Source organism: Epinephelus fuscoguttatus, linkage group LG10 (assembly GCF_011397635.1).
Source record: "Epinephelus fuscoguttatus linkage group LG10, E.fuscoguttatus.final_Chr_v1".
Classification (NCBI taxonomy): Eukaryota; Metazoa; Chordata; class Actinopteri; order Perciformes; family Serranidae; genus Epinephelus; species Epinephelus fuscoguttatus.
The window spans coordinates 1,405,113-1,428,289 of NC_064761.1; the positions used below are offsets into that span (position 1 = coordinate 1,405,113).

A 23,177-nucleotide genomic window follows, 5' to 3' on the forward strand; every position below is an offset into this window, starting at 1 on the left:
CGTTTCCACTGCTCCACAGTCCAGTGTCGCTGCGCTTCCCACCACTCCATCCGACGCTTGGCATTGGACTTGGTGATGTGAGGCTTGCATGCAGCTGCTCAGCCATGGAAACCCATTCCATGAAGCTCCTGCTGCACAGTTTTGTGCTTACATTAATGCCAGTGAAAGCTCAGAACTCTTCAACTATGAAATCAATTTTTACGCACGATGCGCCTTCGCAGTCGTTGAAATTGCTCTGTGATTTTACATCGTCTTCCACTTCATGGTTGAGTTGCTGTTGTTCCTAAACGCTTCCACTTTCTAATAATATCACTTCTTATTGCAAAGGTGGCACCCTAACACACTTGAAGTCACTGAGCTCTTCAGAATGAACCATTTTGTATCACAAATATTTGCAAATGGAGACTGTATGGCTAGTTGCTTGATTTTATACACCTGTGGCAATGGGTCTGACTGAAACACCAAAATTCAATAATTAACAGGTATGGCCATATACTTTTGTCCATGTAGTGTGTCTCAGGAACAGATGCATAGGCATTTGGTCAGATACTGAATTGGTGACACTAATCTTGGGTGTCCACCTTGAAACTGTGCTGATTGTATAGATCTTCTGTGCTGTTGGGGTGAAGATGTGTGTGAAGCATCCGTGTTTTCACAGACATGGACTTAAACTGTGAGACAAACTTGAGTGGTTTGCAGAGGAATACAACTGTGAGGCGATAATTCTAGTTTATTTTATATTTTGGTGCTTCATGGAGGTGAACTGCTTTTTCAGAGACCTCAGCCTCTCTCCATCTGTTTCACCTACTGCTGGCTTTTGAAGGGGGTGACAGGAGCTCATGTGATTGCTCTCCTGATTCTGTAGTTTTCCTGATAATGTATTCTACCTCTCTTCCACACTGTGCAAACTGCACCTTGTTAGTGTCAGTGCCTGTGTTCAACTAAATGACAAATGTGCTGGTTACGCCCATTTATATGTGCACCTGGAGATTTTGCTGGTGTCTGTGCCCCATTTCAGGACAATAAAACCATCCTTGTTTTTCATTCCCTGATAACCCTGTGACAATCTCAGATAATCTCAACCCCTTGCCCTCTCACAGGCATCTCTGATAACAGAGTATGCTGCGGTGGTCCAGCCCATTCAGCTGGCCTTTCAGCAGCAGATCCAGGCTTTGAAGACACAGCACGAAGAGTTTGTTGCCAGCCTGAAGCAGCAGCCACAACCTACCCCTCTAGCACAGCTAGCAACCCCTGCTGAACCTGAAAAGGCCCCACCTATGACCACAAAAGCTGGTGAGTAGACACACACTTAATGAAAATATGTTTTGGACTTGCTCCACAATGAGCGAGTACATGTCTTGTGTGTTTGCGCGATAATTCGTCAGTGTGGTTGTGTATTGTGTGCAGGGGATGTGAAGCCTCCCATATCAGGTCCTCCTCCAGGGGAGTTTGATGGCGCTTCATCAAGGCCCCAGGACCCCAGCAACCCCAGTGGACCCTCAGATATCCCCTCTAACAAGCCTGCGTGGTATGACCCCCAGCACATGGGCCCCTGGAACCCCAACCAGCCGGTAAAGACCTGTGTGTGTGTGTGTGTGTGTGTGTGTGTGTGTGTGTGTGTGTGTGTGTGTGTGCGTGTGTGTGTGTGTGTGTGTGTGTGTGTGTGTCCATCCATCTACATGTGTTCAGCAGAACAGCCGCCCCACACTAGCACTAAAGACGGTGTGGAGCTGCCTTGTATGGCACTGCCCTGCCCTATGTTACCATTACCCCTCTCTGTTTCCATCATAATTCTGTAGTTAGATGATTTTGTAACATTTGTCACTATTGTTATTCCCCAGCCTCCTTTTGACCCAAACCAGCCACCCCCTCCGTGCCCACCGTGGAACAGCCATGAGGGGATTTGGAATGACCAGCGGGACCCAGGAAACTGGAGTGGAGGTCCACCCAGAGAAGGAGGCCCCTGGAGCGGTCCAGGTGGGTCAGACCAAGGCCCTCCATCCTGGAACTCATATGACCAGCAGCCACCATGGGGTAACCAGCCAGACCAGCCTCCATGGGGCCAGAGGGAGCCCCCATTTCCTCCACGCATGCAGGCATGTGGTAGATGATCATTGTGTTTTTACTGGCTTTGCTTAGATTTCTCTGACCTTTTTTATTGTATTGCGTCGTATACTCTACATTTACAGTCTGTATTTACAGTATATCCTTGTCTGAAATTCACTTTGAATTTTTTTTCTGTTATGTCAAGGACGTGATTTTGTTGCTCGTTTATAGTGTCAGGTATCGTTTCTTGTTGTGTCTTTGCGGCAGCGATAGCTGGGGCCTGAGGCATTATGTTTTCGGGTTGTCCGTCCGTACGCCCCGCCCCTGCTATGGCCTTTATAATTTTGCCCTGGGGCCGTTTCAAACTGGCTTGCATCCCATCCTGAGCTGGGCCACAGGGAGGTTGCTTTTGGGCCGGATGTGGCTCGCAGGCCACCAATTGAATGGGCCTGTAGTATGCTTTGTAAACTGTGAAGTCAGCTCTCTGTTAACGTAACATTAGGTTAGCTACCAAGCTAATGTTAGTGTCAAGATGTTGTAGAAAGAAAATCCAAGTGTAGTAACATTATGCGCTGGGAAGAAGTGCTCCCCAGCTCCCTGCCACTGCTTTTCTGCAGAAGATTAACACTACATGGACACAGGTCCTAATGAGCCTGGTGAGATTTCAATGGGAACTTCCTTCACTTTAAGCAGCAGGTGGCATGCAATAGGACGACGTGATATGGCTTAAAATGTTGTCATGATGAAAATGTTCATATCAGTCAATATCACTACAGTTATTGTCCTATCATTATTTCTTTAATGTTTAAAGGTTGGTTTTTGCTCCTAAGGAAAGTTGAAGAAAACAGTTAATTGTGGTTTAAACTTTTATTTTTGTCAGAACGTGACAACGGCTGCCAAACAGCAGAACATTTTACAAATCTGAGGTAGACTGAAATGAACTACAATCAAAATAATGTAAATAATGAGACAATGAATAGACAAAGAAATCCTAGTTCTGGTCAGCAGCATTTCAAACTCTTTGTGCAGAAAATGTTTTGTAAGCGTTTTAACTGAAAATGTAAAGAGAGTAAACAGACATAAGAAAAAACCCAACTGCGGTCAGTATTTTCTGTTATAGTTTTAAACCTACAGTATATAATTTCTGTTGTTTCTAGATCAAAACAATAACAAAAGTCAGACTTGTTGAGGCTGTGTTGCACTATGGCCTATTCAAGTGCTGCAATTTGTTTATTACGTGAGAACGCCTGAATGCAACACCGGCTCCGCTCCATTGAGTGTGTGTACTGTGTTGTGCTGCGGGTCCGGGCCTGGCTCGGTTCTAATTGTCTTGGACTCGGGTCGGGTTCGGTCAGGAAAATGCGGCCCAAGCCGCGCTCTAGTTCGCTCACCTGTGTGTGTCTCTGCGTGCGCGTGCACAGAACTTGGCCGTGTGCGATACAGTAAGCGGGAGAATTGTAAATGCGCGACTATGTAGAGACAGAAATGACAGGCTGTTGTGTAAATAAGATAAATAACATAAGGCTATTTAGTTTGTTTAATAAAAGAACAAGGTATAGACCTGTTCTATAGGAAAGGTAACTTTAAATGACTTCTGTTGTGATCTGGCGCTATATAGAAAATAAAATTTAAATAAAATTAGAGCGCCCCCCTAATATAATGGTAGGGGAAACACTGGTCAGTCATGCTAGCTTGCTAACTTACCGTTAGCCTTAGTCTAGCCAATACCTATACAGCTACTGTAGCTAACGTTGTCTGTGGTCAAATATATTCAGACTGAAATTAACTTTATAAGCATGTTGAATGTTGTTGTAACATTATAATGTTACTGTATGCATTAACTTTTCTTACTCTACCTCTTGGAGTGTGGCAATTGGTGTTTAAGGTACATCACTGCCCTCTCTTCAGGCGTATGGTTGGTTAAATTTTATCAAAGATTTACCAATAATTTATTCTCTTTATATCAAAGAAAGTTATATTGATATAAGTAAAGTTATAATTTTATTGCCCAGCCCAAGCAAGACACGGGAACTTGCCTTGGGTCTTGAGGAGTTGTAGCATTTATTCACTGACAAATAGCCTAAATTGTACACACACTGCACTGCTATGTTTTTTTAAGTCAATTTATTGAACATGTTAAAGTAATACAAAATAAAATTTCTAAGCAATAAAAACAAAAACAGACGGGATCCTCAGCAACATGTAAGCAACTAATGAGCAACTCAAATAATACTGTTCATGTTCAAAAGGAGTAAGAAGAAGTTAAACATTTTTTATACTCCATGTGTCCACCCTCTCCCTCACTCTCTCTGTGGTACACTCATGATGCACACAATCAGACACCAAAATGAGCCTCCGAAATCTGTGTTGTGATTTGGTCCAGTACACACTGCTCCTATAGTAACTGGTGCCATATTGGCATCAGATTTTGGTGCCCAACCCTCCTCACTGACATTAATGACTGTGTCCACCGTGTCCATCTTGCATTTTTACAGAGACCTCCCCATTTCAGAGGGCCCTTCCCTCCTCACCAGCAGCCACCTCCTTTCAACCAGCCCCCACCACCGCATAGTTTCGGACGCTTCCCACCACGCTTTATGCAGGACGATTTCCCTCCCAGGCACCACTACGACAGGCCACCATACACCCCACACCGCTTTGACTATGCTCAGGGAGATTTTCCCGGAGGTGAGCACAAAGGCACAAAGTGATTGAACAGTAATTTCACTAATATGCACCTGTAAAGCTACTTGGTTTTGCACGTGTAATTGTATTTATTAACTTTTTTTGTGTGCAATATCTACCTTCATCAGACATGCCAGGTCCTCCTCCCCACCACCATCCCAATCAGAGGCTCCCTCACCCAGGTATGGGTGCAGACCATCCTCCTTGGGGTGGAGGTCAGCACCCGGATTTTGGCCCACCCCCACATGGCTTCAATGGCCATTCGCCCCACATGCGTCATCGACAGCATCCTGTGCAGGATGATCCCAGTCTGGTGCCCAATGTACCCTACTTTGACCTGCCAGCTGGTCTCATGGCTCCGCTGGTCAAAGTAAGTCACCTGCCTCTGATTTGAGGACAAGGGCATGACATTAGTTATTAGCTGGTTCATCTCTCAGCTGACAAATTCACTTTATTGATACAAGAAAGCCATCATGATTTAATTCAACTTATGGAGAAAGAACAATGGTAAAGCCTGATGCAGCACTGCCACAGTGGCTTACAGAATGGACAGTGATGTCATTTATAGAACACTTTTTGAGACAACTTCGGAAACAGACCAGTAGAAATTGCCAAAAAGATTATAATACTGGAGAAGACCAATCCACACCTGCCGCAGTACTGTAGTTTTTAAATTCAAAACAGAAAAGTCTGATCTACAGTTTAAGAACTGGCTCACTAGATATATTTATCTATAACAGTCAACCCTACATGTCTTCTGATCCTCCTTGTAATGTCCTTTGCTCAGCTTGAGGACTGTGATTATAAACCTCTGGACCCTAAAGACATCCGGCTGCCCCCTCCCATGCCACCCAGTGATCGCCTTCTAGCTGCTGTGGAAGCTTTCTACAGCCCTCCATCCCATGACCGGCCCAGGAACAGGTACACACACACCTTGACAATGTCTGTAAAAACAAATCCACTTTGAATCCACTGTTAAACCCGCAAACGTAATAACGGCCCACAAACGTAGTAAACCACAAACGTAATACAAATCTGCAGCTTTGAATGTAATAATCCCGCAAATGTAATAAATTTCCCACAAACGTAATACCTGCCTACTACAAACGTAGCACACAATTTTCCGCAAATGTAATAACTATTACATTTGCAGGAAATTATTACATATGTGGGAAGGTGAAAATCTAAACTGTAATAACTTCCCACAAATGTAATATGAGACTGAATAATGATCTTTGTGGTTGTTGTTTGTTTACTTATACACCTGCCAATAGTGATGCGTGTGTTGACAAGCAACCCGCAGGTCGGGTGGGGCGGGTCAGAAAGTGACAGAGCAGCGTTCTGAGTAAGTTAGAAATAACTTACAGAAACACACACACACACACACACACACACACACACACACACACAGGTCAGTTCACAGAATTACTCTGTGGCAGCAAATATGTTGTTTAATTGGATTTATTTTATTTTCTTCTGCCTCTTGTTAATACGGATTTCTCTGCAGCATCTGGCCTACAGTACCTGTTCAGCACCTTGGACAGCGGCGCTGCGGGATGGGTTGGCTCTCATAGGGGGTCAGGTGCAGGTTGTAAGGTTTTAAAAAACATGGTTTACAATAATTTAATCCTCCTCCACTCAAAAATGTGTTTTCTTCTTGTTCCTACAGATGAATGTTTGAGCCTCACTGTGCAGAATGATGTATGTGCAGAGCTTGACACCCGAAGGCTGTTTTCACATTTATCTGCTGAAAATGCTCATGATTTTAAGGGCTAGGGCTACGAGCCTATGTTCGTGGCTTATGTAGCCTATGTTTGAACCATTTAAGTAAAATATGTCTGCATATCAAAAGCCAAAATCTTGAATATGTCGTTCTTTCTTTGGAAGGGCTACAAGCATGATTTGTGACATCACAAATATTTTAGAAGCCAGTCATTGTCCAATGTTCAACTTACACAAGTGTGATGTGGAAACTTGAAGCCTCCAGTGCACATACATTGAGAATGAACTTAACAGTGAAACCTTTGGGATGAAGAATAAAATTGGCATATTGATAGATTCTAGCATTTTTAATGAGGGAGAAGATGTAGATGTCATTTTAAGGATTTTAACAAGATAATTGAATTTTTTGTGGAAAAACTATATCATACATTATTATTCAAAGAGAAACATTTATATATGTTAAAACATGTCTTATCTTAGGAATCTTAAATGATTAAATTATCATTTATTTTCATAAAGATAACTTAATTGTGATAATAATCACAATTATTTTAATCATTATTATTATTATTACTATTATTATTATTTTTCTTTTAATTATTTCTTCCCCATATACACACATATACAAAATCACACATACAATAATATAACTAGAACACACATGTACGCCCACAGACAGAGCTATGCTACTCTTTTCTTGTTTTAATTCATGAAATTCATTAATTTTTGTTGAATTGATTCTTGATGCTTTGGCAATATTGTTGTGATATTTACACCAATAAAGCAAATTTGAATCTAACTGAATGAATAAACCACAAATACTAAAAATCTGCAGCTTATACAAGTTGCTAACTAAATGTCTTCAACAGGCAATGACATTTTCTTCCCACATATTCTTGTCCTTTAGATTCTTCCCTATTTAGACTTATCAAGTGTTGTGTATACAAATGAGCTGTTCCCTTACCGGGAAAGGGGTCAAAAGTTGTTCCAAAGTTGAACTGTTTTACCGCAAAGTGACCATTGCCTGCCCGTCTTCTTTGGTTTTATTGGTAGAGTTTTGATGCATACCCATAAATTCATTTATTTGCAGCAACTATCAAATAATTCATATTCAGATAATAATAAGTGGATGAGACCTTACATTACACACACAACTGAAAGGCTGTTTATTTAAAGTAATTTAGCATAATGTATCATTTTGTCTGGGAAATTTTCAGTTACCTACATGGCAATTCTCACTTTCCTGCATTCACATAGGCTACATTAATTTAAGTTCACCAGTCATTAATTATTTGCAAGCCTTTAATTGTCAGTGTTCAGATAGCCTTTGTCCATGTTACTATCAAAAAGTACCAGTCTTAAATCTTGAAAAATGTTTTCATTACTTCAAAGAATGAATGACATATTCAAGTTTTTGGCTTTTGATATGCAGACATATTTTACTTAAATGGTTCAAACATAGGCTACATAAGCCACCAACATAGGCTCGTAGCCCTAGCCCTTAAAATCATACGAGCATTTTCAGCAGATAAATGTGAAAACAGCCTTCGAGTGTCAAGCTCTGCACATACGTCATTCTGCACAGTGAAGCTCAAACATTCATCTGTAGGAACAAGAAGAAAACACAATTTTGAGTGGAGGAGGATTAAGTTATTGTAAACCATGGTTTTAAAACCTGCACCTGACCCCCTATGAGAGCCAACCCATCCCGCAGCGCCGCTGTCCGAGGTGCTGAACAGGCACTGTAGGCCAGATGCTGCAGAGAAATCCGTATTAACAAGAGGCAGAAGAAAATAAAATAAATCCAATTAAACAACGTTTGTGGGCTGTTAATACGTTTGGGGGTGTAACAATTCACTTTCAAATCTGCTGATTGAATCCAAATCCTTTCAAATCCCTTATTGACACGTGGAAGTTAAAAAAAAACACAACAATGATCTTTTGCTGAGTACAGCAGGGTGTACGCGGAATCTTAAAAAGTATTAAAAGTTGATAAATCAAATGTCGGAAAATTAAGGCCCTTAAAAAGTCTTAATCGCGATTTTATGAAGTATTAAATTTTCTTGGCATTCAAGCTTTGACAAAAGTATCCATGAATGTATAACTTATTTTCCTCCTCGCGACTATTACAAACAACAATGTGTAGGTAGACACACTCGGACTGCCACTCGGGGTGGGAGCTGAGCGAAAAAAAAAATCCAAAAAAGTTAACTTCAAAATTATGGCGAAAGGGTAGTTTCTTGCAACCCTAGAATTAAGATAAAAATATTCACAAACGAAAAAGCACTTCTAGTTGCTGATAAGTAGTGTTTAACTTTTGATTTAACACTAAAATTTAAAACCCTTGGCGCGCACTGCAGCGCAAGTAGACAGATGCGCGACTCAGAGCAGCATGTGTCACTGACACCAGACTCAGAGCGCAGTGGACCGGTGGAAAATGTCACCATCAGCATATTATTTTACATCAATAAAATCTATTTTATCATTATTTTGAGTCACATTGTTGAAAGAATTTAGCTGTCTGTGTTCAAGCAGGGTAATAGGTCTCCATTCATTGCACATTGGGCTTTCTATTTCCTTGTCGGAGATGTTTTCTTTTTTAATAACCAACCAAAAACAATCAATCAATTTCAAACACAAACTGGAACTGGAACTGGAACTTGAACATGAAATTTTATATGCCTAACAGACATTGCTACTTGTTCTTTGAGCTTACATATGGCTAAAGGGGAAAAAAACAACCGTAAACATACAGCATGATTAGTGTTGTGTTCAAAGTCCCCCAAAAAAATGTGAGAAAAAAAAGCTGAATATTTGTTTGTTGCTTTTTTTTCCACAATCGAATCCCACACCATCGAACGAAGCTTTGAATTTTTTGGGTCAGCCCTAAAGCCCTGGTTTCCGGTGCTAGGCTGTTTGTAGTCTGCGTGATATTGATCAATCACGTTTGAGCTGGCTGCAGTTGTTGCCAGGTTAAACGCTCCGTGCAGTGAACTAACGAGGCGGAACATAATTGGCGTCACTGCAAACTCTGAATCCATCGCAATGGTTCAGCATATTTTCTTATATATAAACAGAAGTCAGAAACGGAAATTCGCCTCCTCAAACCGGAATGCCAAAAAATCGGGGGTCTGCCCCCAGAGGCTGCATCACCATCTGCTGGAAGTCAGACGCCGAATACAGCCGATGGGTTCCGAGAATGGGCCTTGAATAGCTAATGTTGAGCTGTAGAGCTGTGTTACTTGTTATGACCTAAGGTGTATTTTAATAAACCTGCCTTTGGTTTTATTTATTCTTTCAAGCTTTATTCCTTCTCATTTTATCTGAATTATTTTGTATGTTTGTGCTCCATAGATTTAATTGCAAACTACAACTGTTTAGTAAGTTAAAGATGTGTTGCTGCTAATGACAGCTTGAAGTGGTGATGAGGTCTTAAGGTTTTTTTTGGAAGGTCTTAAATAAAGTCTTAAAAGGATGTTGAAATTAACCTCAGGATTCCTGCATATACCCTGTACAGACACTCACTACGTTTACATGTTTTAAAATACATGTAAACATGTTCGTCTGACTGTACTGACTGGAATTTTTCAGTGTCGGACTAATACACCCAGATAATGCGATTGGGTGTTGAATTCCTCCTGCATATATACGGTCAATCGGACCCAAACTAGCCTAGGTGCGCTGAACATGCTCCACAGTTTCCACCCCGGGCTTTGACCCTAAAGTTGAATAGCATTAAATGCATAATGAGAGGAAGCTGGTAATAACATGGCAAAATCCTCATCCAGAGCCATGTGTTTTTGGACAGACGAAATGAACAGAGCTGTAAAGTTGTCCACCATGGTACCAGTTTGCCACTAGCTAACTGTAGCTAACTTGTTTGTCAATTGTTTGGTCTGTGACATAATATGTCAACCAGAAAAAGGTCTAATACTAACGAGCTAAAAGGGAGCATATCAGCACCTATCGTAGTAAGACATACTTAGGTCAATAAATCAATTCCCCTCTTGTGCATGTATACTGGGACAAGGACAGTAGTCCAGTTAAACGGTCTAGTCGAGCTGTAAGTGTAGCTCCACTTAACTGTGGATGTAAACGTACTGAGTGGCTTGCAGAAACCACATTAACCAGATTATAGCTCAGTTTTAAGTATCTTGCAATGAATGTTGCCTATTTTATGGCTCAACACTAACTTTTAAAATTGGTTGCCAGGCTGGCAACCAGGTATTAGCTTTTGGTTGTCATTTTTAATCACCTTGTATTTTGAATAATTAAGATACTATGTAGTTATAGAGTTATAGTACACCCGCTTTGTAATGGAGATCGTGAAATTTAAAGAATGTTTAAAAGCTTCATCACAGTAACTGAACAAATTTTTTTATAGTTTTTATTTTATCAGATACTTTGCAGAATTTGAATCTTAATTTGCTTTGCCATTACATCTAAAACAGATCACCCTGTGTGCCTACAAGTAGATGCACCAATGTACATGAAGTGTTGTCTGGTTCTTGTTCTGGAGCTGACTCTGACAGCAATATTTAAATATCACTAATGCAATAAACATCTCAGATGTATTCATTTTGAGTTGCATATTTTGCTGTCTGTCCCCATTTTTATATGTTAATATGTGGTAACCAAAGGCCAAGAATGGGTTGCCAATTTGTATTTTAAGTTTTGCCATCTGAAACACAATCGAATGGTATGTGTTTTACTTTCTTTCTGGTCTATGACCCATTTTGGGTCAAAACTGCTATAGATCTCTGATCAGTAAGAGAGAATCATCACTAGAAACGTAGCTCAACATGGGACAGCCTGCACAAAGCTACTATTTATAATTCGCCAAGAGGCTGTCAGTAAAAACTGCAATTTTATCATTCACTCGCCCATGATTTAGATAAATTGCAAAACTACACAGTACTAAACCTGCCTTCACTGAGGGGGTACTGTCTGTATTGTAATGTATTCAACAACAACAATATGATATTTGCCAATATTACAAAGTCTGCCACAATAAGGTTTCAATTTGGTGCAGTTCAAGGGCCTGTGATTGATATGAGACAATATTATATGTCCATTTAACACAGTGCCTGTGGATATTCTCATTTATCCAGGTCATAGTTATCTCAAAGCAATTGAATCGAACGCAACTGGACTTAGTTTTGTCTTAGACGTTTGACCTCTTAAAAGAGGCTTCATCACTTCATGCTTGTCTGACTAGGCTGGAACTAGTCTGACAAACTGGTGTGGGGAGGTTAAATGATGTCAGTGACAATGATGTCACTGGTTCATTAGTACTCCAATGGTGTGTCAACGACGGTCGTTGAAACTCCTGCTGCAACTGTGGTCATTGGAGTCGTTAGAGTCACATGAGGCCATTTGTGAACGACCATTGTTTTTAGAGGTTAAGCTGTTAAACCTCCTGGGCAAGGATGAAATGACAGCATTATAGGTGGGGGACAAGTGGTGGTGTCGCAGACCTCCTCCTCTACTGAGAGATGGTTTTTCCAATTTCACATAGATGGCTTCTTTTACACCTCTTTCAAACCATCTGTCTTCCCTGTCCAAAATGTGCACGTTACTGTCTTCAAAGGAATGTACTTTCTCCTTGAGGTGTAAATAGACAGCTGAGTCTTGCCCTGAAGAGTTAGCCCTTCTGTGCTGGGCCATGCGTTGTTTTAGTGGTCTTTTTGTTTCACCAATGTACAAGTCTGGGCATTCCTCACTGCGTTGGACAGCGTACACCAAGTTGCTCTTCTGGGTGTGTGGCGTACGGTCTTTTGGATGTACCAGTCTTTGTCTGTGTGTGTTACTGTTTTTAACTTTTTATTTATGCTGTGCAATTCATACTTTCATCTTTTCACAAATAAGCATTTCGCATTTCTCTTTAACTTTGTATGAATTTAAGTAAAGAAAAAAACAACAGCGATACAATAAATCAGATACCCAGTACTAAAAAAACAAACACACAAACAAAAGGCGAAAAGAAAAAAAAAAACAGCTAAATATACAATAGGTGTGCAAGCGACAAAGATATAACCATTTTATGTTTTTTGTACAATTTCTTTTTTTTTTGTTTGTTTGTTACTGGGTGTTACTGGGTTTGAAATACACAGGGATGCAGTGTTTGTTGAAAATCCTCCTGAGTTTTTCAATACCTCAGACACATAGGAGACGACATTGCGCTTGTTCTTTTCTTCATCACCCACCTTGTTCTTTCTGGAACGGGCTGCTGTTTTCACAAAGGTCCAACTGGGATAACCACACGTTTTTAGAGCCTCCCTCAGATGTTCATGCTCTTTCCCTTAGGCCTTAGTGCTGGTAGGTACGTTATCAGCTCTGTGTTGTAGGGTCCTGAAAACACCTAGTTTGTGTTCCAGTGGGTGGTGAGAATCGAACACTAATTATTGGTCTGTGTGAGTGGGTTGCCTGTATACCCCAATGTGGAGGCCTCTGTCCTCTGTGATGTGCATATCACAATCCAAGAAGGGCAAACTGTTATCCTTAACATCTGCTCTCATGAACTTGATGTCTCTGTCCACTGAGTTGATGTGTTCAGTGAAAGCTTGCACCTCTTGAGTTCTGATTTTAACCCATGTATCATCCACATATCTGAACCAGTGGCTCGGTGCTGTTCCCTCAAAGGAGTTCAAGGCTCTGTATTCTGCATCCTCCATGTACAGGTTGGCCACAATGGGAGATACTGGTGAGCCCATGGCACAGCCATGTTTCTGTCTGTAAAAATTGCCATTGTATTTGGCATAGGTAGTAGGGTTGTGCCGATGGGCGGCGATAAAAGGGTTGTTTCACGATGTCTTTTTTTAAATGATGATACAGTTGCGAGGTGTGGGGGGGAGACAGCGCGTGTGTGGCGCATGCTGACGAGATCGAGGCTGAACGAGGCTGAGTGAGAGGAGACAGAGGGAGGCTGCTGTGGGGGGGGGGTCGCCTCCGCCTGCTCGACCCTAACGCGCATGTCGCAGAGCGGTGAACAAACCAAACAACACAATGTCAGGAGAAATTGAAAAGATATGCCGTCTATGTAAAGTCAACTTGCTAATTAAGGAGTCATTACATGTTTTATAAAGCTTCTTCGACACCAGCGCCATCTTCTCTTCTTGTCTTCTCTCCTTGCCACTGTGACGCGTAAGTTTCCCCCTACTCATAGCTTAACAAATTACATGTATCATTTATACTTTTTTTTTTTTTTTCTCACCATTGGTTTAAGTCAGAACAGAACAGCATGGTTAAATTTCAGCCTGCATGCACGGTTTTTCAGCCGAACATTATTGAAATAGAGCAGCTTGTGTTGCTGTGTTGCTGTAAGAAGTTAACAGAGTGGGCCAACCTCTAGCTCACCTGGTAGAGCGTGAGACCCATATAAGCTGAGCCCTTTGCAGCTGCCCATGTTCGATTCAAACCCGTGGCCCTTTGCTGCGTGTCATCCCTACTCTCCCACATCTCCTCTCCCTTTCAGCTATACTCTCATTAAAGGCAATAACTTCCCCAAAAAATTATGAAAAAAAAAGGAAAAAAAGAAGATAGCAGAGTGAGACTCATGGCCAGGCAGCTAACATGAAGTTGTGTTCTATTTCATAACGGTGTACATATGACATGTGCTTTGTCTGTTGACCCGTATAGTCTCACAAATCTAAAATATATCCACACTGCTGATTTCTTCTCTCAGCTGCTTGCCATCTGCCTGCTGCTGTTTGACACTGTTACAGACTTTCAAAATAAAGGCGTAACTTAATGATGATGATATGGATCAATGTTTTCACTTAGCATCAATGATATTGGATCGTTGATCATTGAATCGATACATTGATCCAGATCGATGGGACTTTACACCCCTAGTAAAAAAACTAACTTGAGAAACACACCTGGTACCAAAATTAAGTCAAGTCAAGTCGAGTCAAGCCGAACCATGCAGTGGGACTGAGGCATTAGCTTCTAATAGAAGTTGCTATGGGTTATAGTAAACAGCCTGCTGTGGTTTGTTCCTCCACCAGTGAAGGCTGGGAGCAGAATGGCCTGTATGAGTTCTTCAGGGCCAAGATGAGAGCCAGGAGGAAAAAGGGACAGGAAAAACGCAACAGGTGAGCTTCCTTTTCTTTTGGATTTTTTCCTCTTGTTCTGACTCTACATGTTTCACATGTGTTCAGACCTTATAGCTTGTGCATGTGCTTTGTTATTGTCTATCAGAATGCTCTCTGTATGTTCAAAGTTATAAGACCTATTTACAGAAACTTCTGAAGAAATCCTATCCTATCTTATCTCAGTTTAAGTTGACATTTAGGATTGTTGGTATTAGAGTAACATGTCCTAACTGCATTTAGGAGAAATTACTATCTTATCTTAGGATAGGAATTTAGCTAATATAGAACTGTCCTAACATAGGGATTTCTGAAAAGTTTGGATGGCACAGACCCTGTCCTAAATAAAACATTACTGCTACAAATGGCAACAACACTACTGTTGAGCTCTGTGAGGGTATGACAATGAAAAAGTCTAAATGAAAATGAAAATCCCTCTTCCTGTAACAATCTATTATTATTTTTTTTATTTAAGGTTTAGTGATCAGGAACAATGCACATTAATAAAGCATTTTAAAAAAAATGTAAACAAACCTTCCCCTCTCTCCCTCCCCCCCTTGGCTCACTCCTTCCAGTGGTCGTGGTGGCAGTCGCTCCAGGAGTCACTCTCGCAGCAGAGGGAGATCTTCATCTCGCTCCAGCTCTCGCTCCTCAAAGTCCTCCAGGTCACGGTCTCGCTCGTCTCGCTCCCAGTCACGCAGCCGCTCCCGCTCCTACTCACGATCCAGGTCACACGCATCACTCTATCACACAGACATGTGTATGATACTTTTGCTAGGATTAACTATTCTTAAGCCAGATTTATACTTGTATGTCAGCTCTATGCAGAGCCCATGCCATAGCCTATGCACGTAGCCTATCCCGTTGCGAGCATTTAAACTTGTGCGGTGGTGTGTCTGTGTCACTCTGCAGTTACACCTCCAAAACACTAGTCAGTGGTGGGGATTCTGTGAAGTGAACCTGATTCTGTGAACCTGCTAACATTATTAGCTCAAGCCTATGACATTTTACATTGTCATAGGCTTGAGCTCTCCAAGTATTGCAAAACAATGTTATTCGGTATCTGTTAAAAGCACCCCCTTTACAAGAGCTGGTAAGAGCTAATAATGCAGCTTAAAATTATTTCTTTTATACTGGTATCATGGCATGGAATAGTTTGCCAACTGCTACAAAACGGCTCTCATCATGAGGGATTTTTAAAAGACAGGTCAAGCAGATTTTATGGAATAAGGCGGATATTTATTGATGAATTGGATAGTTTTTACAGCAGTTTTGTTTCTTATTTATTTTGTTTTATGTGATGTCTTTTTTCCCCCTCCTAATTACTGTGTATATTTTTAGTCTGAGTTTGTCTGCTTCTTGTTTATTTGTTTCTTGTGTGTAAACACCAAGGACCATGCTGGAAATAAGTATTTTACTAGCATGTCATCCTTTGGATTACTGTCTTATTGTCTTCCAGAAATCAATCAATCAATCAATCAATCATATGAAGCCAGAATGAATCACACACAAGACCTAAAATGCTATTTTGTGGGGGCCTAATTGTCTTCACAAATTATTGTTTCTTATCTCTGAATAAAAGTCAATAAAAGCTTTGTTTCCACTGAAGGTATTGGTTTTCAGCTTACAAAAGTAACTCAAAGTCTGCGTCGCTGCAACATGCAGTTACATTTAGGTGTGCATCAGGCTACATCGTAGGCTCTGTGTGGACACAGGTACAGTGTTGATTTGATGCAGAAGTATAAATCCCACCTCGGCACAAAGTGAAGTAAGCAGTTTGGGACAGACAAAGATAGAAGAAGCAGGGCTGATCTTGTTAACAAATTTGCTAATGGCCATGTCTTAACATACTTCTCTTTAGGTCCAGGAGTAGATCCAGGTCATCACAGAGTCGCTCTCGCTCCAGATCCAGATCCCGTTCACGTTCACCTGCCAAGAGACGCCGTGGCCCCAAATCCCAGAGCTCTTCCCCTCCGTAAGTCCCCTTTGAAGTTCTTTGGTAAGATGTTTTCATGAACAGCCTTTTTCTGCATAGTGCAGAATAGATCACCACCTCTACTGTTCTCTACAGCTCCACATCAGTGTTGGGTGCCCCTCCCTCCAAACTGACAGCAGATATCAGGCTAGGAGAGGAGAACAAAGGCCATCAGCTGCTGATGAAGATGGGTACGGTCTTTTTGTTCTCATTATTTCAACTGAACTGAACTCAGTTTAAACGGACAAAAAATTCCGAAACACACCATGTACAGGTGCATCTCAAAAAATTTGAATATCATGGGAAAGTTTTTTTTTTTGTAATTTAATTGAAAAAGTTAAACTTTAATATATTCTAGATTCATTACACTTTTTTTGTTTTAATTTTGATGATTACAGCTTGCAGCTCATTTATTAAGAAGTAATTATTGATAAATGAATAAAACACTTGAATTAATAAACATGTCCTAAACTAATGCTACTACACAAACACCAGTACTGTGCTAACATGGGTGTGTGAAAGTAGTGGTAAATCTGATGTTTCTTACCAAACGTATGTGTGTCTGTGTGTGCGTGTGAGTGTGTATGTGTAGGTTACTATAAGAGGAAAGAGAGAATGAGAAAAAGTAGTGCAGGCACTCGAAAACAGCTTGAAGTAATAGTGGCCGTGGAGGGACACAATGGTTGATTTGGATCAGTGTGAGGGCATTGAGCTGCAGGTATTGAGTAACTGCTGGGTCGCTCTTCATTTCTCTGTGGATCCATGGAGTGTTCAAAACAAATGTAAAAAAAGGGTGTTTCCTCGTACAGTGAGTTAAGAACTGCAGTCTAGGGCAATTTAATTCAAACGTTTGAGGTACTCCCTTACAGTAACTTCTGTGCAGAAAGCTGGAGCTTCCGTCCAAAAACTTGTCACATGGGGATTACAGAAGGGCAGCGACACACTGCAGCAATTAAGGTCTCAGTGAGATCATCGGATTCCGCCTGACTCCACCTGGGTCCGACCAGGCTCGCCCAATGGGGTGTGGAAGCTTAAATTTTGGGAGTGAATTACACCTGTAATTTACTGGACCGATGGGAGATATGGCGTTCTCCTATTTTTTTTAAGCTTAGTCCTAGCATTAATAACACCTATCAAAAAAGGATTTACAATATAGAAATGTCAACCTTTAGAAAATTATGTTTATTTATACACCCAATACTTGGTCTGGGCTCCTTTTGCAGTAGTTCCTGCATCAAAGCACTGTTGCATGGAGGCAATCAGTCTGTGCCACTGTGGAGGTGTTATGGATGCCCAGTTTGCTTTGATATGGACTGTGGGTCTGTTGTCTCTCATCTTCCTCTCAACAATACCCCATAGATTCCCTTTGGGGTTCAGGTCAGGCATGTTTGCTGGCCACTTAAGCACAGTAATACCATGGTCAGCAAACCAAATGCAAATGGTTTCAAGCACTGTGGGCAGGTGCCAAGTCCTGCAGGAAAAAGAAATCAGCATCTCAATAAACCGTGTCAGCAGACGCAAGCATGAAGTGCTCTGGACTTGACTTTAGACTCCATAAAACAGTAGACCAACAACAACAGATGACATGGCGCCCCAAATCATCACTGACTGTAAAAACTTCCCATTGAACTTCAAGCAACGTGGATTTTGTGCCTCTCCACTCTTCCTTCAGACTTTGGGACCTTGATTTTGCAATGGAATGCAGAATTTACTTTCATCTGAAAAGAGGACTTTGGACCGCTGAGCAGTGGTCTAGTTCTTTTCCTCCTCAGCCCAGGTAAGCTGCTTCTGACATTGTCTGTGGTGCAGGAGTAGCTTGACACTAGTAATGTGACACTTGTAGCCCATTTCCTGGACATGTCTGTGCATGGTGGCTCTTGATGCACTGACTTTATCCCCAGTCCACTCCTTGTGAAGCTCCCCCATGTTCTAGAATCTGCTTGTCTTGACAATCCTATAAAGACTGCAGTCATCCCTGTTGCTTGTGCACCTTTTCAATCAATCAATCAATCAATTAATTTTATTTATAAAGCCCAATATCACAAATCACAATTTGCCTCACAGGGCTTTACAGCATATGACATCCCTCTGTCCTTTGGACCCTCACAACGGATAAGGAAAAACTCCCCCCAAAAAAACCCCTTTAACGGGGGAAAAAAACGGTAGAAACCTCAGGAAGAGAAACTGAGGAGGGATCCCTCTTCCAGGACAGACAGACGTGCAATAGATGTCGTACAGAACAGATCAACATAATAAATTAACAGTTAATCCGTATGACAGAATGAGACAGAGAGAGAGAGAGAGAGAGAGAGAGAGAGAGATATGTAGGACAGACGGTAATGACAGTAGCTTACAGCAACATTAATGAAAGTAATAATATTATAGTTATAATTCTGGCTACTGTGGTACAATATGTTGAAAGTATATATTAATATCTGGCAGTATACATGTGTGACAATAATCATATGTGGATAATAACAGTAGAAGTATGACTAATGATAACAGCAGCAGCAGGAGGCATCTGGCAGGACCACGGCAGCAGCACAACCACACGTCACACTATCCAGGCACCGCTGCAATACGAGTTAACCTGAGAGACAGTGGAGCACAAAGGCTCCGGAGAAGAAGCCGAGTTAGTGACATCCAGAATGGCCGAGTTAGCGAGAGAGAGCTGAGCCAGCCCTAACTATAAGCTTTATCAAAGAGGAAAGTCTTAAGTCTAGTCTTAAATGTGGAGATGGTGTCTGCCTCCCGGAACGCAACAGGAAGATGATTCCACAGGAGAGGAGCCTGATAGCTGAAGGCTCTGGCTCCTGATCTACTTTTGGAGACTTTAGGGACCACTAGTAACCAAGCGCAGAGTTCTGGTGGGATAATATAGCACTATGAGCTCTCTAAGATATGATGGAGCTTGACCATTTAGAGCTTTATAAGTTAACAGTAGGATTTTAAATTCAATTCTGGATTTTCCTACCACACTTTTCCCTTCCAGTCAACTTTCCATGACTACGCTTTGATATATCATTCTGCAAACAGCCAGCTCTCAGCAGTGACCTTCTGTGGCCTTCTAGAATATATACAGTATTCACTTTCTGAAATAACTGACAAGATATATTACACTTTTTTACTACATTGTAATTTTTTGAGATGCACCATTTCAAGATAGAATGAAATTACTCAAATATTCTTACTGAAAAATAAATAAAATGAAAGTTAAATGCTGTATATTGTGATCTGTAACTTTCCTCCTGTTGTTATTGTGTCCCCCTATCTGCTGTAGGCTGGAGTGGTTCAGGTGGTTTGGGGGCCAAAGAACAGGGAATCCAGGATCCCATCAAAGGAGGCGACATCAGGGACAAATGGGACCAGTATAAAGGTGTGGGGGTGTCACTGGATGACCCTTATGAGAACTATCGAAGGAATAAGAGCTACAACTTTGTCGCCCGTATGAAGGCAAGAGAGGAAGGTAAAAACACAGACTTCTATGCTGGATTTGAAACACAGTTCCATGCTGCTTACACTTAACTTTTGTCCGGGTATTACATTTGTGGGGGTCATATTTTATCCAAAAACAAGGCATTTACATTACACAACAGCACATTTTATCCGTTAATGAAGCAAGAACTGGAAAAAGGTATTGGATTATACCTGATCTTGTTGGAGTTGATGTAATTTTTATGAAATTATTAGATTATAATGCTCTTTGGATTACAATAATTCTGCAAGTCTAACTCTTCACTTCTTTCTTTCAGTCAATCGGGAACCTCAGGAGGCCCCTTCAACTGACTAATGTTATCAGATAGCATCAGACAACTCCTTATCTTCTCTGTCGCTACGTCCACTGAGGATCTCACTGTCAGTTTTCAATCCAGGATTGTAATCAGAAGTCCCAAATCCTTTCTATTTACTCAGAGACCAGAGTGATGAGACAAAAGTATTACCACAGTTGTGAAACCTTTGAAGGAGGGCAAAACCTTTTTGCTCTCTGATCAGTCAAGAGCCTGGATTGATGTGTCAGAGCAAAAAGCATCGTATTTGCAGATTGAAGTCAGCACTAAAACTAGTAACACTGCAAAACTTATCAAGAATTTGTCATTTAGCAGTCTTTGCAGGGACATTGGAACTAATGAAAAAGATTTGTTGCAGTACTCACTATTTCACTCCCAGTGTTTCTGTATTTTTTAATCGGTCTCTAAAATGAATGTTGGACCTCCTTCAGTGTGTAGGCTGATAACAGAGGGCTGACACAGACTGTGCCTCAACATTTAACAGCTGCAGAAACAAATGAGACAAATGGTTAAAAAATTAAAATACAAAAAAGTGAATTGCTCTGAATATTATGGAAGTTCTTTTAAAAGTTAGTGGACAGTCTTTAATTTGTGTATGAATGTCAACATTTGAATGAAGAGTGTGTTAAATGATTTTAATTGGGGTTGTACAATATTGTTTTTTTTGTCTCCCTGGAGTTGCTGAGTTAAAGGGTCAGTCAACCTGAATCAGAAAAATAAATAAAAGTCTCATTTGCCTCTCGTGGTATCTCCAATAAAATGCTTTCAGTTTTATTTGCTTGGGATTATGAAAAAACAAAACAAATATATATATCTTACTATATAATGAAGAAAACTCTGTCTGTGGGTGTGTCGGTCTGTGTCTCTGTTCCACGTTTTTCTCCTCACTGACTTGGGGTCCGTTTCACAAAGCAGGTTCATCAAACTCTGAGTCTAATTCTGAGCTCTGAGTTGATCTACTCTGAGACAGGAAACTCTGAGTTTCCGGTTCCAGAACAGCTGATTTGAATCAGTTTAATCAACTCGGAGTAGTTTCACCTGGAGTTAAGCGTGTTAAGTCATTAAGTTATTAAGTTAAGCGCGCACCACAACTATAAAAAGCCAGCATCAATGGAGCCCCGATTCGACGAGTCACCATGGCAACGGGGACATGGAGGACTACGTTTTTCACCCCACTAGAATTAGAAATCTTAATGCGCTCATACTGCGAGTTTGAACACGTTTTCAAAAAGAAGTGCAACACCGCTGCAGCTGCGAAAGAGAGGGAGACGGCGTGGGAGAATGCATAACGCCGGATTTCCACTGGATTCGTGTCCGTTGCGGAACGGCAGCGCTGGTTATCCGCTGTTTGCTCCGCCGTCCGTCAATACCCACCGGCTGCGTTTGCGGTGCGGTGCGGTGCAGCTCCGCCGGAAGACATCTCGGTGCACTGCCATGATTAATATCTCCTCGTCCATGGTGTTCACGGGATGAAATGACGTCTGAAAACCCCTGACCTGTTGACTTCAGGCCTGCCTCTGCTCATTATGTAGTTTTTAAGGTGTAGTGCAGTGAAATATGATCCGCCGTGAACATTGTGTATTTTATTTTGAAAATTAACCGGATGTTTTATTGTGTTTCTGTGCACGACTTCCTGCCCCGCACGATCTGCTCTGTGCTGAACATAGACATATATACAGTGCTGAATTGCTGCGTTGTGCTCCGGCGTCCGGCAAAAATAGAAGTCCTGCGTATCTGTTGCAGAGGGCTCCGGAGTGCCGGAGCTGAGACGGAGCTGGAACGCAGCACAGCCGCAGTCGATATATATATATATATATATATATATATATATATATATATATATATATATATATATATATATATATATATATATACAGTACAGGCCAAAAGTTTGGACACACCTTCTCATTCAATGCGTTTTCTTTATTTTCATGACTATTTACATTGTAGATTCTCACTGAAGGCATCAAAACTATGAATGAACACATGTGCAGTTATGTACTTAACAAAAAAAGGTGAAATAACTGAAAACATGTTTTATATTCTAGTTTCTTCAAAATAGCCACCCTTTGCTCTAATTACTGCTTTGCACACTCTTGGCATTCTCTCCATGAGCTTCAAGAGGTAGTCACCTGAAATGGTTTTCCAACAGTCTTGAAGGAGTTCCCAGAGGTGTTTAGCACTTGTTGGCCCCTTTGCCTTCACTCTGCGGTCCAGCTCACCCCAAACCATCTCGATTGGGTTCAGGTCCGGTGACTGTGGAGGCCAGGTCATCTGCCGCAGCACTCCATCACTCTCCTTCTTGGTCAAATAGCCCTTACACAGCCTGGAGGTGTGTTTGGGGTCATTGTCCTGTTGAAAAATAAATGATCGTCCAACTAAACGCAAACCGGATGGGATGGCATGTCGCTGCAGGATGCTGTGGTAGCCATGCTGGTTCAGTGTGCCTTCAATTTGAATAAATCCCCAACAGTGTCACCAGCAAAACACCCCCACACCATCACACCTCCTCCTCCATGCTTCACAGTGGGAACCAGGCATGTGGAATCCATCCGTTCACCTTTTCTGCGTCTCACAAAGACACGGCGGTTGGAATCAAAGATCTCAAATTTGGACTCATCAGACCAAAGCACAGATTTCCACTGGTCTAATGTCCATTCCTTGTGTTTCTTGGCCCAAACAAATCTCTTCTGCTTGTTGCCTCTCCTTAACAGTGGTTTCCTAGCAGCTATTTGACCACGAAGGCCTGATTCGCGCAGTCTCCTCTTAACAGTTGTTCTAGAGATGGGTCTGCTGCTAGAACTCTGTGTGGCATTCATCTGGTGTCTGATCTGAGCTGCTGTTAACTTGCGGTTTCTGAGGCTGGTG

At 41.5% G+C, this 23,177-nt stretch overlaps 1 protein-coding gene across 3 annotated transcripts in view; it reads left to right on the forward strand.

Annotated features, from left to right (window-relative positions):
• The window catches only part of LOC125895866 (calcium homeostasis endoplasmic reticulum protein), a 53,856-nt gene extending 32,787 nt beyond the window's left edge, over positions 1–21,069 (forward strand). For all 3 annotated transcript variants that reach the window (XM_049588035.1, XM_049588036.1, XM_049588037.1), the window contains 12 exons: positions 1,101–1,293; positions 1,408–1,571; positions 1,842–2,096; positions 4,542–4,734; positions 4,860–5,101; positions 5,519–5,652; positions 14,463–14,549; positions 15,122–15,274; positions 16,408–16,521; positions 16,618–16,712; positions 19,802–19,987; positions 20,274–21,069. In XM_049588035.1, coding sequence (XP_049443992.1) covers positions 1,101–1,293; positions 1,408–1,571; positions 1,842–2,096; positions 4,542–4,734; positions 4,860–5,101; positions 5,519–5,652; positions 14,463–14,549; positions 15,122–15,274; positions 16,408–16,521; positions 16,618–16,712; positions 19,802–19,987; positions 20,274–20,311 — 1,854 coding nt within the window. In that variant the 3' untranslated portion in view covers positions 20,312–21,069. The remainder of the gene's footprint in view (positions 1–1,100; positions 1,294–1,407; positions 1,572–1,841; positions 2,097–4,541; positions 4,735–4,859; positions 5,102–5,518; positions 5,653–14,462; positions 14,550–15,121; positions 15,275–16,407; positions 16,522–16,617; positions 16,713–19,801; positions 19,988–20,273) is intronic.
• The last annotated feature ends 2,108 nt before the right edge of the window (positions 21,070–23,177 follow it).